Source organism: Magnolia sinica, chromosome 1, assembly GCF_029962835.1.
Source record: "Magnolia sinica isolate HGM2019 chromosome 1, MsV1, whole genome shotgun sequence".
In the NCBI taxonomy this organism is placed as follows: domain Eukaryota; kingdom Viridiplantae; phylum Streptophyta; class Magnoliopsida; order Magnoliales; family Magnoliaceae; genus Magnolia; species Magnolia sinica.
This window is the reverse complement of record NC_080573.1, coordinates 135,956,738-135,973,292: the sequence shown is the minus strand read 5'-3', so window position 1 is coordinate 135,973,292 and position 16,555 is coordinate 135,956,738. Positions and strand designations below refer to the sequence as shown.

The 16,555-nt window shown below is 41.9% G+C and overlaps 2 protein-coding genes across 2 annotated transcripts; one reads left to right on the top strand and one right to left on the bottom strand.

The window, feature by feature from the left end:
• The first annotated feature begins 1,133 nt into the window (after positions 1–1,133).
• LOC131219415 (cysteine protease XCP1-like) lies at positions 1,134–2,991 on the top strand. Its single transcript, XM_058214543.1, has 4 exons — positions 1,134–1,868; positions 1,964–2,199; positions 2,285–2,422; positions 2,562–2,991. The coding sequence occupies exons 1-4, from the start codon at positions 1,406–1,408 to the stop codon at positions 2,775–2,777; spliced, it is 1,053 nt and encodes a 350-aa protein (XP_058070526.1). The 5' UTR covers positions 1,134–1,405; the 3' UTR covers positions 2,778–2,991.
• A 2,623-nt stretch (positions 2,992–5,614) lies between these two features.
• On the bottom strand, positions 5,615–14,781 carry LOC131219409 (plant intracellular Ras-group-related LRR protein 9-like). Its single transcript, XM_058214531.1, has 3 exons — positions 13,945–14,781; positions 6,615–6,781; positions 5,615–6,527 (listed from the first exon to the last, which is right to left on the bottom strand). Exons 1-3 carry the CDS (start codon positions 14,662–14,664, stop codon positions 5,879–5,881), a joined length of 1,536 nt encoding a protein of 511 aa, XP_058070514.1. The 5' UTR covers positions 14,665–14,781; the 3' UTR covers positions 5,615–5,878.
• Between the last annotated feature and the right edge of the window lie 1,774 nt (positions 14,782–16,555).

The following is a 16,555-nucleotide window of genomic DNA, read 5'->3' as shown; positions in this document are numbered from 1 at the left end:
AAGAATAGCATAGTCGTAAAATCAATCCAGATCGTCCAAACCGCTGATGCAACAGCGGATGCATCAGAACCGAAAATTTGCTTTGAGAATATAATATTATCCATACAAGTTTCCTCTTTGAGTTCGGACCGCACACTGCTTTACTTTCAACCATCCATTTGATAACCATTAATTGGATGGTTATGATTGCTTGATGACCGTGATTTCAGAGATGTGCTCCATCCACAGTGGGACCCACAACTTGGATGGTCTGGACAGTTGTACATAAGTGCCAAATGTGTGGACGATGAGTCACTACCATTTTTAAATGGTGCAAAACTAACAAAAGAGACGAGCCGTTCACCCAATACCGTATGGATCTGAATACATTACCAAGGGGATGCTTGTTGAAATTTCAACTGATTTCTGTATTTCAGTGAAGATCTATATTTTACTGTGGAGTTATTCGATACTCCGGCTACCTACTACACTTGGTACACGTGCACTCAAAAATTGTACACATGGTAAAAAGAGGTGGTCTCAAGTCCAACTGGTTGGACCACAGTTTATGGTACACTCAGTGGGTAACTTCCAACAAATTAAGTGTTTGTGATATCCAACTCTCCTAATAGATAGGCCCAACCCTCCTAATAGATTGGCCCACATTAGGATCACCTAACGCAAAAATCATCCCTAGCCATCCATCAAGTGCGCCACACCGTAGAAAACAGTGTATAGCCATTGATAAATAGCAAAACATAAGTGTGGTCCACTAGATTAGTGGATAAGACTGATTTTTGCAAAAGATGTTTCTCATGGTGGGGCCAATCTATTCAACAAGTTAGATGTCCCATGCACTTAGCAAGTTAGAAGTTATTTGCTGGGTGGACCATAACCTATGGTCCAACCGGTTGGACTTAGACATCTTCTCTCGTAAAAATTGGCTCTAATTAAACCAACTAAATTGTGGAACGCACCATCCACTTGGGTTGAACAACAGTCACCTCTGATTCGTGGACACTTGTTTGTTGAAATAAGACCATTATATATATATATATATATATATATATATCATTTGTAACCGTCCATCCACCCATTCAATTATCATACAATTAAATAAGCACAAGTTTTGGCTCTGATACATCCAAACTGGGACCCATGATTGGACAGTTGAGATTGAATTACCTGTATCCATCACGCTCTTTCAGAGTATGAAAGTACTCTATTTTACAAACACAAGGGCGGGCGGTCTTGAAAGTGAAGCTTCTCAAAAAACCAACCTTAAAGCCTCAGTATTCTCAGACGCACATTTCCAGTATCTTTGCTTGGAAGTAACATATGATTGATGATATGAGTATAGCATGTGTATATATACTACCCATCTCTTCTCTCACCCTCATCACCTCACCTCCCCTTCATCAGCAAAATGGCCTTTCTCTCTTGCAAGCTCTCCCTCCTTTCCTTCTCCATCTTTCTCATTGCCTGTGCCGCATCCGCCAGAGATTTCTCCATTGTGGGCTATTCGCAGGACGACTTGATGTCTAACGACCGCCTCATAGACCTCTTCGAGTCGTGGTTGTCGAAACATGGGAAGACGTACGAGAGCATTGAAGAGAAGCTGCATAGGTTTGAAGTCTTCAAGGACAACCTCAAGCACATCGACGAGACCAACAAGAAGGTGAGCAGCTATTGGCTTGGGCTGAATGAGTTCGCCGACATGAGCCATGAAGAGTTCAAGGCGAAGTACTTCGGCTTGAAGCCTGATCTATCCAATAGGAGAGATTCGTCCGATGAAGCTTTCAGGTACAGAGATGCAGGAAATCTGCCCAAGTCCGTGGACTGGAGAAAGAAAGGCGCCGTTGCTAATGTGAAGGACCAAGGCCAGTGTGGTAAGGAATATATGTCTATCTACACAATCTTATGTTTTCACTTGGGTCGTCTCCAAAGGAGAACTGCTACTCACAGACAAGTGGTCCATGTGCAGGAAGCTGTTGGGCGTTCTCAACGGTTGCCGCCGTCGAAGGCATTAACCAGATTGTGACTGGCAACCTGACCTCCCTCTCAGAGCAAGAGCTGATCGACTGTGACACGACTTTCAACAATGGCTGCAATGGCGGGCTGATGGATTACGCCTTCTCCTACATAATCTCCACTGGCGGACTCCATACTGAAAATGACTACCCGTATCTCATGGAGGAAGGCACGTGCGAGGATAAGAAGGTATGATGCATGATAGTATAAACGGTGGGAAACTGCAAAACAAAATGGAATTTTACTATCATTTTCTTACATTCTACTTCTTCAGGCACTGAAAGTTGTAACCATTAGCGGCTATGAAGACGTACCTCAGAACAACGAACAAAGCCTGCTGAAGGCACTTGCTCACCAGCCTGTGAGCATTGCCATTGAGGCTGCCGGCAGAGATTTCCAATTCTACAGTGGGGTATGCAGTTAGCAGTCGAATAATTGCATGCACACGTGCGCGCACACACACACACACGCACAAGCCGTGCAGGCGTGCACGAGGATGGACCTCTGTATTCATTTAAATGACATTTGATAAGATCTGTTGGGTTTTGCAGGGGGTTTTCGATGGGCATTGTGGAACTGATTTAGACCATGGAGTGGCAGCAGTAGGATACGGGACATCCAAGGGCTTGGATTACATCATCGTAAAGAACTCGTGGGGACCTAAATGGGGAGAAAGAGGATACATAAGGATGAAGAGAAACATAGGAAAACCTGAAGGGATCTGTGGAATTTATAAGATGGCTTCTTATCCCACCAAAAAGAAGTAATGGATGATAGGGTTCACTCCTACATTTCTTTCCATGCAGTCTCACTTAAATGTATCTTTCCTTTGGCCTTGCTCATCTCTTCGTCTTTGCTTTTCTTTTTCCCTTTTCTAGTGCCAATTTAGATGATGTAATCTCATTTGAGTACGTATTACAGATGTAATCTCACTCATATCTCTCTCTTTGAATAAACTAGTAGACTGCATGTTACAATAAATGCATATTCATGAGGTCAGCACATGTAATTGACAAGATCAGATGTATGATGCAAACAAAGTGTTGTTCTAACTTTTGAGAGCTGAGTCTCTTGGAGACTCACTGATGACAGTGACTCGGTTGAGACTCAACAAGACTCTGTAATTCAACCGAGTCACTTGTCCAGTTTTTCTGTTGAAAAATGAAGGCAACAGGATTCGATCAGGCAACATTACCAGTGAGCAAAGAGCCTAATAGGACAGAGGATATAATTCTCATGTCTTTTGTTATTTTATTTATGTTATCTATTTCAAAAAGCTACCAAACTAAATTTAAATTTATCTGTTGAAATAACGAGTCAAGTAGAGTAAAACTCGATCAAGTCTTTGATTTGACGTGACACATCGAGTTTGAGTTTTTGAACTCGATCAAGTGAAAGAAGGGTTACCTTGACCATAAGTATGTTTTTCGTAATACCACCTGGAATAGTATTCCATTTCTTGCACTATAGTATTTGAATTACTGTGGGGACAGAACTGTAATACCAGTACATCGCTAGGAAGCTACGAGTTTCAAACGTATGTATAGTCACATATGATGCAATTTCTCTTGTAATTTCACCTATAATTTGTTTTCCCTTTCTTTCTATGGATTTGGAGGATAGAGAAGAGTTCCTTTCGAACAAATGCAAATTCATTTTTCAAAAGAAGTTTCCCTTCATCAACAATAGACTGAAAGTAAAGAGATGCAAGTTTTTCTTATAACATTTTTCATGCATTGACTTTTCGGAAGATAACCCTGATTTTACAAAGCAAGTAATGCAAAACAAGAGAGCAGAACAAAAGGGGAGAACTGGAGAGGCAACACTAGAAAGTGACCCTCCCAAATTTAAGAAGAAACCAAAAGGGCTAAAAAACATATCTTTCCATCTATGATTTTGTTTTGAGATAACAACCAGAGAGTAATGATAGTTTTGCTCCCAAACCTACTCCCTAGAGTAGCTGCTGTTTTCTCCTTCACAATGGTTTTTCACACCCTGGAATCACGCGGACTGCAGATTGGTCATCCGACCTACTGTTTCTACCCTAGCACAGCAATTGAATAATCTCATTGAAAATGTACACGCCATTCATGGATATGAAAAAATTGGATTGAGAAGCTTCAAGAGGAGACAACATGATAGAAATGCACAGCAGGAGACTGATCTAATGCAGCTCTCATCATAGTGGAAGATATATCACGTAATCAACATATGTTCCTGCTGAGACTACTAGGCATGGCATTAAGAAGATAATCTGATGACCTTCACCTCAACCATATCTTGACAAGGCTTATAGGGGGAGAAAAAAATCTTTTTTCCTAAATATGTCATGAGAAAGATGACTGCTATTCCCATAGCAATGAAGATGAGCATGTTCCCAACTTTTTTCCATTTAGGAAACCTTTTTCATCATTCAGTTTGCACATATAGAATCCTTCCTCGTGTTGTTTTGCTTTGATATGTCTTGCATATAGCTCCGTACTAAAAGCCTCTGCACCCAAAACAGAACTTTCTAGCAACGATGAGATGTGGGTCAATATCAAAATTTTCCTCGTCAGAATTAGGGGTGTACACGGTGGTGTACACGAACCGAGCTAGCTCAGTCAACTCGCTCGACTCGGCTCGAAAAAGCTTCATTTGGCTCGGTTCGAAGCTGAGTTCGATCCGAGTCGAGCTGTTTTTTAGAGCTCAAAACTGAGTTCCAGCCGAGTTCGAGCTGGCCCGAGCTTGACTCGACTCGGTTTGATATATAGCTTGAACTCGGCTCGACTCAGTCAGAGTAGGAAAGAACTCCCACAGTTGAAATATCTGTCAATACAAAAATACAGGCTGTTTCCTCGCATCTGCCTGTAGATGTTGAAGTCAACCTTGCTTCCTCATTGAAGTCGACCTTGTTTCCACACATTTGCCTGTAGATGTTGAAGTCAACGTGCCTCTGCTATCCCCACAAACGAGTGCCCCGCATCATGGATTGACTCAATCCGCCCCATCGCCTTTCCGATGGAGGCCTCCTCGCCAGCCCTGACCGGATCACCATGGAACAGCTCTGGCAGAGGCAGAGACTCCCCAAATGTCGTGTTCATCTCAATACAAAAATACAGGCGGTCATATTAAATAAAAAAATAAATAACCATTTCATAGAGAGAGAGAGAGAGAGAGAGAGAGAGAGAGAGAGAGAGAGAGAGTAGGGAGTGCATGCACATTTGCACCTTGACTCTCACCAACTGTCTATTCTCACCGTAGAAGACGAATGGCGATTTGAGCCAGTCGTTATCGAAAGCTCAAGCTCGAACTTCACTCGAACTGGTCCGATTTGCTGACCGAGCCGAATCGGGCTGGAGATGATGGCTTGATCACCGAGCTGAGCCAAGTTCGAGCTGGGTGTGCCTGCTGACCGAGCCAAGTCGAGTGAGGCCAGCTCGACTCGGTTCAACTCGATGTACACCCCTAGTCAGAATTAAGTTATATGACGGTTGTTGAGTTCTGGGTCCTCATACAGGCACTTCTGGAAGTTCCAAGTTCAGGCTTTAGAGTTCTCTCTTTCTTTATTTAGGGGTGCATTTGGTTGCTAAGATAAACGGTTTATAGTCCGAACAAATAAGAGTACAAAAATGAATGCTTACGAATTTCATTACAAATGAATAACGTACAAACAAGATTGCAAGTACTTATTTCATTTATTGACACGAAACCTGTGGACATTTTCAAGAGCAATAATACAAACTGCAGGAAAAAGGTTAGAAGCAGTTTGCTGTTTCTGGTATCATGGAATGGCACGAGCAAGTTCCCGCTGTTAAAAAAAGGTGCTTAATCATTATCAGCTGTACATGCCACAAAAACGTAAAAATACTGGAGTGGGGTCCAGAAATCATAACTGCTGATCAAGACATGGATCTCTTTGAGATTTCTCTCCAGTTCCCATAGATCCTGTGACACTCTCAGAAACTCCAACAACCCAGTTATTCAACCATGAGGTGCTGCGGGTCAGCCAACCGGCTTGAGAATGCTCATCCACTTCAAGCATGCTCCTCTGTTCTTCCTCCATCAGAATGTCGAGCGACATATTTGTCATGTATACCTTAACAGCCTCAACCCCTCTATTCACAATCTCTGCAGGCGGAATGACAAGTGGGTTCTGGTCCAAGTTAAGTTTGGTGAGCTTATAAAGTCGACCGAATGTAACAGGCAGAGAATGGATCTGATTGTTGCTGAGATCAAGTTCCCTGAGATTAGACAGATCACCAATTGTGTCTGGAAGCTCTGTCAGGTCACTGAAATTACTGCTAAGATTTAGGATTTCTAGATTCGTTAATCTCCCGATTGTGTGTGGTAGACCACAGAGCTCATTGAAGTGGGCATCAAGATGGCACAAAGACCTCATCTCACAAATGGATGTGGGAAGAGAGCGGATCTTATTGAGGTGGATCAAGAGCTTTTGCAGCTTGACTAATTCATGCCCGATATCTGTTGGCAAATATGTCAGTCCATTGAAGCTTGCATCCAGCTCCACAAGTGACCTGGATTGAAATAACTTTGATTCATAGGCGCTGGAGAAACTCCAATAATGTTGCGGAAGAACATTGAAAACCTAATGATGGTGTTACCTGCAGTGGGAGATGCTGTTAGGTAGCGCCGTAAGCTTGTTTCCTGACACGTCTAGGATCTTCAGATTAAGTAACAGTCCGATGGAGTCTGGTAGTGACACCAAAAGGTTGGAGGAAAGATGAAGCTCCTGCAGATTCCCTAACCCAGCTATTGAATCAGGAATTACCTGTTTTCAGACCGACCCATAGAAAATTAGGCACAGGACAGGATGCGGAATTCCAAAGAACATGGATTTGACCAAGTAATAATGCATTCTATAATTAATTAATAAAATCAACCATTTATATGAGATCCAGTCATAGAAGTCTTTAATAAAGCTGTTCTACTTAACTAACCGACATTTATCTACGGAAAATAAAAATAACCAATAAGCTTTGCCGTATGTTGTGGTCCAATCATGTAATCTGCAGTTTCACAAAGGCTGAGGCTGCATTTTTTGCACCAAATATTACACAGTTGTTTTTTTTTTCTTTTTTGAAGCGATTATCACTTTAATAAAGGGTTGAAGCCAAAGAATGAGAGAGAGAGAGAGAGAGAGAGAGAGAGAGAGAAGAAATTGATCTATGCCCAGAACATTAGGCACACTCGCCCATTCCATGACATTCGATTTCACCCGATTGAAGACTCCCACAAGGTTCCCCTTTCTTCCTTTTAAGTAGTGCCATATCGCCAAACATAAGTTGTATGATAAACAGCCTGATCGCTCTGCTTGCCGACAATCATCGAAAAGAAAGATTTTACTCAAAACTTGCCCGACTTTTCCTTCAACCACAATATCAAGTCTGATTCTTCACTTGATGGATGAACTTCTGACAACATATCAAGCAGACTAAGCAAAACTTCCAACTCATCATCTTTCAGATTTCTTCTACAAGGAGGAGCCCAAATAAATTCCTATCTGATAACAATTACAACTCCCAAATGCAAAAATATAACAAGAAACAACGAGTTAACACAAGCTCTTGGATTGAGTAATGGCATTAGCGGAGAAGCAGTCGGATCATTTTGAAAATGGCAAGTAGCCTCGAAAGAGTCTGATCTAATAGATGGTTGCATCGGTAGATGATCGACGTGGGGGATGCATACGTATACCTCTGATTGAATCATTGAATCACTGTGTTTAGATTCATTATTTAAAATGAAATGTCTAGGTTTGTCGTTTAAATAAAATAGTGTATAGATTCATTGTTTGAAATAAGGTGTTCAAGTTCATATGTCTAGGTTCATCATACTTAAAGTGTCTAGGTTCATTGTGCTTAAAGTGTCTAGGTTTATTATTTAAAGTGCCTAGGTTCTGATTTTATTTCTATAAAAATACATAACCCTTGTTGAAAATAATGGAAAATGAAATCCTTATGATTCTTCACATGTTATCAAAAGTTCTTAGCTTGGTTTTTTGGTGTGAACCTTGTTGTAGAGCTTATTGGGACGTGGAATCAACACCGGTAAGGAGTAGGCCATTCTCGGGCAGCCATCACCTTCTCATTCTCAATTGTAATTTCAGCCACCAACACTACATAACCCAAGAATATCACCTGATTAGTCACAAAACTGCACTTCTTGAAATTGGCATAGATTTTTCACACCTTAGAACCTCGCACACTTCCTGAAGGTGTTGCATATGAGTATGCTCTCGTCTGGGTAACGCCAATACATCATCAAAGTAAACTATAATAAACTTGTCAATGAATGCTCTAAACGTATGGTTCGTCGAAGCATGAAAGCGCTTGGTGACAAACCAAATGACACAACATGCCATTCATATAGCCCTTCGCGTGTCATAAATGTTATTTTTCATTTATCTCCTTAGAAGATTCTAATCTACTGGTAACCACTTCCCAGATCTATCTTGGAGAACAAATTTGCACCAATCAACATACCAAGCATGTTATTTAATTGTAGAATCAGAAATCTATATTTTATTGTGATCTCATTAAAGGCCCTACTATCCATGCACATTATCCACGATTTGTCCTTCTTAGGTGTTAAGAGGGCCGGAGCGGCACAGACTCGTGATCTCCCTTATATAACCATGATCCAATAACTCCCTAACTTGTTGAATAAGTTCCTCATGCTCTTTTGGACTCATTCGATAGAATGATATATTGGGCAAACTAGACTCCAGGACAAGATCAATATAGTGTTGTATGCCCTGTATAAGTGACAATCCAACTGACAAGTCATCAGGAAAAACATATGCAAAGTTCCCCATCATAGGTTTCATAATATCCGACACTACTATATCACTCATCATATCTTTCCCAACCACGGCAAATACCATCCCACTCTCTTTCATCTCCACTATAAACCATGTCATGGAGAGGAAATTCGCATCCCCTTATAAGATGGGTTTTGCAGTTTCATTCTCTTTAATGGGACCCAATACAACTTTCACATTATCCTTCCAAAAAGTGAAAATGTTCTTTCAGGCCCTGATGTACAATACTCCGGTCAAACTGCCATGGTCTACCCAAGTACGTCCATCAGGGCAACATCCCACCACACGTCATAATCAAGGTATTCCATAATGGTAACAATCCATAACAGCCACCAGCCACCGTTACCTTTACGATACTGGTCGTAACAGTTATTGTGGCCCCATAATGGCTATTACGGTCTCTTATATATATATATATATATGAAAAACTGAAAAACCTGTATCTGCCCTGTTACATTTTAAAAAAAAAAGCCTAAATAACATTTATTTGTCCTGTAACAGACCGCTATAGGGCTATTATGGCCTTAACAGGGGACGTAATGGACCGTTAACAGTGGTTACGGGTCATCTTTTTCCATAACGGTTGTTATGGCAGTTACAACCCCGTAACATGTAATGAGTGCCACTGTTACCTTTACGACACACCATGGTCATAAGACTTTTCTCCAATCGAAAATGAAATAAGTGCACGGGCTAAAATTGTCACCTCATTACCTTTCTTAAATCAAGAAATGCAGTATGGCGTAGGGTGCTTCTTTGTAAGAATATAGAAGGTACTTGTGCACAGCTAGTCCTCATCCTTTGGAGCCTTAGATGCTAACAAACTCTTCCGAACTATAAGTAACTGGCCCGAATCAGCATAAATAATGTCGCCTGCATCTTCGGCTCTCACTGTCTCATCAAAAAGAGGATCATCCAAGTCATCACCATCTACTTCGACGACACCATTGTCGACCATATGTCAATTCTTGCAATGTACACCTCCCTATTTCTACATCCAGATGAAGTATGCCTCATGTCTCCGCATTTAAAGCAGCGAACTACAATCTAGCTTTTCCATTTATTGTTGATCTTAATGCCACATTGTCCCCCCGGAGTAGTGTGTTGGTCATGAGTTTGAGCTCGTTTGACCCTAGTTTGTTGCCTCAAACCTTTGGTATTGCAACCCTCACCAACCATCTCCTTATCAGTCTGGCAACTCAACAAAGTAGCCCTTGCTGATTTTTATTTTATGTCCCAACAAGATTTACCAACAAGGTTCACACTAGAAAACCGAGCTCATAACTATTAATAATATGCAAAGAATTACAACAATTTCCTTTCCTTCTTTCTAGCAAGGATTACATAGTTATAGACAGAAAACTAGAACATAGACACTTTAAACAATAAACGCAGACATTTTAAGCATAATGAATATAGACATTTTAAGCATATGAACCTAGACACTTTAAACATCATGAACCTAGAGGCTTTTAAGCATAATAAACTTGGACACATGAACATGAACACTTTATTTCAAACAATGAATCTAGACACTTTATATTAAACAACAAACTAAGACATTTTATTTCAAACAATGAATCTAGACACATTGATTCAATCATGGGTATGCTTGTGCGTCCCCCACAGTAATCATCTACCGATCCAGCCGTCCAGTCTTAGATCAAAATCTTTTGAGCCTCAAAATTATCTAAGAACACTCAATCTGTCTCGTCATCAAAACATCATGAAATTTAATGACATTTAGCACCAAATTAGATTTATTAATAATGAAATATCATGATATATGGTGCAACCAAATGCAGCATGACTTAAATAATGCATTCATGGACGATCGGTGTTAAGGGAAAATAAACTTATCAAAACTATAGGGAATGAATTCATGTAAAGCTTCACTTCCATTCCATTTGCAAGTTATGCCAGACACGGCTTTAAAAGTAAGACCTCGTGGCAAATCTAACTTCCATCATCATCATCTAAGCCTTATCCCAATTAATTGGGGCCAGCTACATGAATCATGTCCCGCCATTCCATTCTATCAAGGGCTATAACTTCAGTTAACTATAAGTCTTCAAGTCTTTTCTTACAACCTCTACCCACGTCGTTTTGGACCTTCCCCTTGCCCTTGTAAAGCATTCAACTTACACCAACTCTCCTAACCAACATAGTTCTTTGTCTCCATTGCATATGACCTAACCATGTTTCCTCATCAAAGGAAACAGGATGGTGGGTGAAATTTTGTTAAGAGACAATAATTGAGGAACATCATTCCCTAAATTAAAGAACTATAAGCCATTTTGGATAGTGACACATTGGAATATGAAGAGGGTTGCTTTCTATAAGAAGTAAATCAAAGATGAATGAATAACTTCTTCCAAGTAGCTAAGAGTATACAATAATGTCAAAATTAAGGTATTCTGTAACGATAATAGTGGTTGTAATGGACACCACCATTACCTTTACAATAAGGGTTGTAATGGCTATTACCGCTCCCACAACGGCCGCCACAATCTCTTTTTTTATTGATTAAAAAAAAAAAAAAACTCAAAAAACCTATATATGCCCCATAACGCTGAAGAAAAATTCTGAAAACCTGCATCTGCACCGTAACAGATCATTACAGGGTTGTCACAACCTTCACAGTAGGCGTAATAGGCCGTTGACGGTGGTTATGGGTCATTTTTACTATAACAGTTGTTACGGCCATTACAACCCCGTAACGTGTAACAGTTGCCACTGTTACCTTTACGTAACGACCTTTATGGCACACCATGGTAAAAATCCCTAACATATTGATGATTCAAGATCAAAGGAATTGAGAAGTAACAAAACAGCAGCTCCGTCACCCTATAATCCCCTGAAGGACAACTCTCGACAACTCAAAATGCTCAATAACAAGATCATAAACCAATGTACAAGCCACATTAAAGGAGATAACCCCAACTTAGACCTCTACAAATGTTAAAAGACAATGGGGAAGCTGTAAAGTGACACATGGTCTTGCGTAAAAGAGCTCTACTATCGCTACATGTGAAAGTAAGGTTTGAAATCGAAATGGTTAGTACAGAATAGGCTAGGGTTAATAAAGTTTTTGTTGGGAGCCCGATTGAGGCCTTTCAAGGTAGCTAGGGGGATCCTCTTCATTGTATTAGCTGGATGATTTCTTACCAGCCCTTCTGTTTTACCTCTTTTAGCCCTTGCTTTAATAGAAGTTCAGTTATCCTTCAAAAAATAAAAAATAAAAACTCCTACTCTCACCACAAGTGCCAATGTGGCACATATATGTGAGACCCGGGCACAATGTTACCTAGGCACTTTTACTTTTTGGGATTTCACCGTGCCAACACTTGGGGACACTTGGACATGACATGACACTTCAAAATCTGTACAAACATTGTCCTTGTGATGTCACAAAAAGTGCCACGCATTGGCCAACTCCACTAAGGTGTCCAAGCACATTCTCAACAATGCTTTGTTTATGTCCTTTTTATTTTTTATTTTTTTATTTGGATGCCTTTTGTCAAGCCGAAGAATCGCACTCCTAACCCTCAAGCTTGCCTCCATTCTCTTATGGTTGAAGAAACTACTCAAAAGGACTTCCTCCCACACTAGATTTTAGCTCATTTCCATTATAGGTACCATGACCCATTAAAGAAAAAGGAAAAGGAAAAGAAAAAACTATTTCTTGAGATGAATATGCATGAATTTGTACGTTTTCTTAGTCGATTGTTTCTTAGCTTACATTAGTAGTAATTGGTTTCTTTTGAGTTTGAGATTTTCATGCTAGCCATAGCTACATCAAGTTTGAGATTTTCTTTGGATTTCAAAGCGGTCCAGCTACACCTCTCACAGTAAATGAGAAAAATCCTCTTTCATGTAACCTAGTCAAGCTCAGTTAAATGAGCAAGGATCGGGTTCCTTCACACCCCAAGGATGTGCTCTTTAACGGACAATTCATTTCATGGTCTGTTGTAACAGCCGTTATGGGGGCAAAATAGTACGGTAATGGTGGCATCCATTTTGTGTTACAATGTCGTAATGGCTGTCCTCATCAGTATCAGGTCATACATACCAGCGTTATATGATACATCAAACCTTGGATGCAAGCATCCCCTCCCTAATCAGGCAACCTCTGATTACAAGAATATTATGAGAAACCACCTTCTTATCCTTCAACATAAAAAAGAAAGACCTCCCGATGCTCTATATCTAGAAAAATAAACAAATCATTCATGGATGTGTCAACAGTCCAGATCCTATGAAACAATATAGCTACTAGATGCTCGACTAAAATGAATAACAAGACTTTAATTCAATGAAGTAGAAATGGCCTAATTACTTCAATTCACATTTCACAGTGATGAACTCACTCCCCAATAGCAGTTTAGTCATTTCAGCTCCAACTTGAAATTCATGGAAATGAAATTAGGGGTTGGTTGTCAATGATAAATTAAGATGATTCTGCCAACCATCTAAACACACCTATGAGATTTAACAATAACGCCATTTTAATTGGATTCGATGTCATCCAGTACATCATCCAACCATCCAACAATTAACATTTGTAACTACAAACAATTTCGGAAATAAGATTCCTTCACAAGAACTATCGAATTGAACGCCAGCGCCTTTCTTTCAACATTGCCATCCATTCAATTTGAAATAACATGAGAGAGAGAGAGAGAGAGAGAGAGAGAGAGAGAGAGAGAGAGATGCATCTAAAGGGAAGATCTCAAGCCCAAGAGGTTGGACCATAACTAACCTTCCACCCAGCAGATAGGTTACAACCTTTCATGTGCATTCCGCATCCAACTTGTCCAACAGGTGGGCCTCACCATAAGAACCACCTTGTGCAAAAATCGATCCGATCCAATCCATGTGGGCCATATATAGAAAACAATTTCTAGCCATTGATAAATAAAAAATACAAGTGTGGTCCACCTGATGAGTTGATGTAACTGATTTTTGCAGAAGGCAATCCTCATGATGGGGCCAACCTATTGGACCGGTTAGATGTCGCAGGCAAATGATAGATTGGAAGTTGTCCACTGGGCAGACAGCGAATTATGGTCCAACCAGTTAGGCTGGAGACCTTATCACATCAAAAATACCTCGAGTTGATTTTCGGAGAGGTTGAGCACCACCAGTCCATGAAGACGCCTGAATTCTTCGGGAAGAAATGGCAGCTCCCTGCCTATGAGCTCCACCCTCTCCAACCCATCAGATGCTTGCCGCAGAATCCCCACCACTTCCTCATTCATCTCTACGTCCTTTGCCGGGACATAATCCGGGCCCGCCTCCTCTGCTGAGTCGTAAATCTTGACCAGCCGCTGCTCGGCGTCCCTCAGCAGCTTTTCGTATGCCTCGTGCAACTCGTCCAGCTGCACCACCGCCTTGTACGCGCTCTTCTCCTCCTCTGCCGCCTTCTCCCTCTCCCTCTCCGCCTGCTGGGCCCGCCAGTCCAGCTGGACTACGCCTTCTGGCCGCTGGTCGAGGGCGATCTCCTCGAGCTGGTTGGAGAGGCGGGATTCTATGTCGGCGAGGGCAGCACGGGCAACGTCGACGGACTCGTGATCGGGACGGGGGCCGAGGATTTGGAGGATGGATCGGGTGTGGGCCACGTCGGACACTGCGGCAGCCATCGAGTTGAGGAGATGTGGACGGTTCAGATGAGGCATCTGTTCAAAAACTTCTCCTTCTTTGGATGGAATGGGCCCGGGATTGGGCTTTTCGATGTCGAAATCGGCGGGAACGGAATCGTCGGCGGAGAATTGTCCCATCTGATACATTACGTAGGAGAGGACGGGGAAGCTTTTAGGGTTCGGATCCATCGCGGAGAAGGAAGATGAGAGAGTAACTGATTTTTCATTTGGATTTGAAGGGAATGCAGGGACTTGGACGAAATCTACCTTATCTATGAATATAACGAATCAAAGGCCTCGTAGCTGAAGGAGCGGATCAGTTCCGGCCCCGGCCTCACCAAGACGGTGTGACCCTTACAGTGGGGCGCACATTAATGTCTGTATACTACATCCACACCGTCCATCCGTTTTTCGAGATCATTTTAGGGGATGATACCCAAAATAAAGAAGGTCCAAATCTCAGGTGGACCATACTGTAGGAAACAGTTTTGATTGAACGCCCTACCGTTACAAACTTCCTTGGGCCCACCGTAATGTTTTCTTAATGTTTATTTTCAATCAAACCGGTTGATAAGGTCAAAATTTCCTGGATGAGGGAAAACAAAACATTAGCTTGATCCAAAACGTTCGTGGCCCATTAATGATCATGCACCAGTGTTTCCTATGGTATGGTCCACCTAACAATGGTATCTGCTTTATTTTTGGTCTCATGCCCTGAAATGATCTTTCAAGACAGATGGACGGCATGGATATAAAATATATACATCAAGGTGCGCCCCACGGTAAGGGCCGCACCGTGTTGGGTGAGGCCGGGGCCGCACCTATCCACTCCCCGTAACCGCGCATGTGGACTTCACGCACACGAGCGATTCACTCGTGTCGCAGACGAGCAATTGTAGGAGATCGAGGACGTTAATCAGGAGGGCCTCTCAGTGAATGCGTGCTGTTACAGAAATCATGGCAGATAACACATCAGGTGGGCCATACATGCATGAACGTGAACTGTTGATACGCATGTGGCAAGCTGATGGATAAGTGGAAGGTCCAGATTCTTCGGCTAGGTAAACGATCCCTGTCGGGTCCGCCGGCTAATGAACGGCCAAAATTTCATACGCTTGTTCCCGGGACACGTGTAGAAGCGAGTTTGCGTTCAAAGGCTGATGGTTGGCTGCATCTTTCTCGTGCCTCAACTGCTCCACGTGCTCGCGTAGGCAGTGCGGTTTTGAAACGTTCCATGGTGAGGATCCGAATCGTCTGCGAGACAGCAACACCTGTTGTATGCAGCGCGAACAATCCCCAAGATCCGTGGAGTCCATATATGTGACATCCACACCGTCCATCAAGCGAGAACCCATATATTCAGCATAAAACCAAAATATCAGAGCAATAGAAAGCTCATATGGGCCACACTACTGGGAACAATGAACAGTGTACATTCATCCCTAAAAGCTCTAATTTCACACGGTGTGACCTGCCTGAGTTTTGAACCAGGATTCTTTTTGTATTGTCCCTTCAACCTGGTGAATCAACCTGTACCATTCAAACGGTAGGTCCCATCATGAAAGATAACCTGCCACAAGGATCAGGCCGTGTCAACGGTGGGCAATATCACGGACGTGATGACTAATGAGTGGATCATCAGCCTAATTTTGAGATGGGTGATCTTCATCAACTGGCCTACAATTTGCAGTTTGCCGGATGACACGGATTAGGTGACGTAGGAGTAACAGCCTAGAGGGTGAGACATTGACCATGGGCCTACTTCAATATACGTGTTGTATATCTACGCGGTCTACCCATTTTGCCGGATCATTTTAAGGGTATGGTCCCGAAAAAGAGACGGCTGCCAAATAAATTATTAGAGTTAAAGGTGGAAATTCAATCACCACTGTTTTCCCATGGTGTGATCTACCAAATGAGACCACGCCCTAAAATAGGCTAGAAAAATAAATGGACTGTGTGAATATACAACACATATTGATGTGGGCTCCGTAGTCAAGGCCTCACCCTTTGGATTGTAAGTTAATTCACAAACGCTACTTATTCCTAAACTTATTTTGGGCTGTGCTTAGCAGCGGAA

Coding starts and splice junctions, on each gene's coding strand:
- LOC131219415 (XM_058214543.1), top strand. CDS start 1,406: ATGGCCTTTCTCTCTTGCAAGCTCTCCCTCCTTTCCTTCTCCATCTTT. Junction 1,869..1,963: donor GAAGGACCAAGGCCAGTGTG/GTAAGGAATATA, acceptor GTCCATGTGCAG/GAAGCTGTTGGGCGTTCTCA. Junction 2,200..2,284: donor GCACGTGCGAGGATAAGAAG/GTATGATGCATG, acceptor CTACTTCTTCAG/GCACTGAAAGTTGTAACCAT.
- LOC131219409 (XM_058214531.1), bottom strand. CDS start 14,664: ATGGATCCGAACCCTAAAAGCTTCCCCGTCCTCTCCTACGTAATGTAT. Junction 6,782..13,944: donor TCTCCGAAAATCAACTCGAG/GTATTTTTGATG, acceptor GTCTGAAAACAG/GTAATTCCTGATTCAATAGC. Junction 6,528..6,614: donor AACAGCATCTCCCACTGCAG/GTAACACCATCA, acceptor ATTTCAATCCAG/GTCACTTGTGGAGCTGGATG.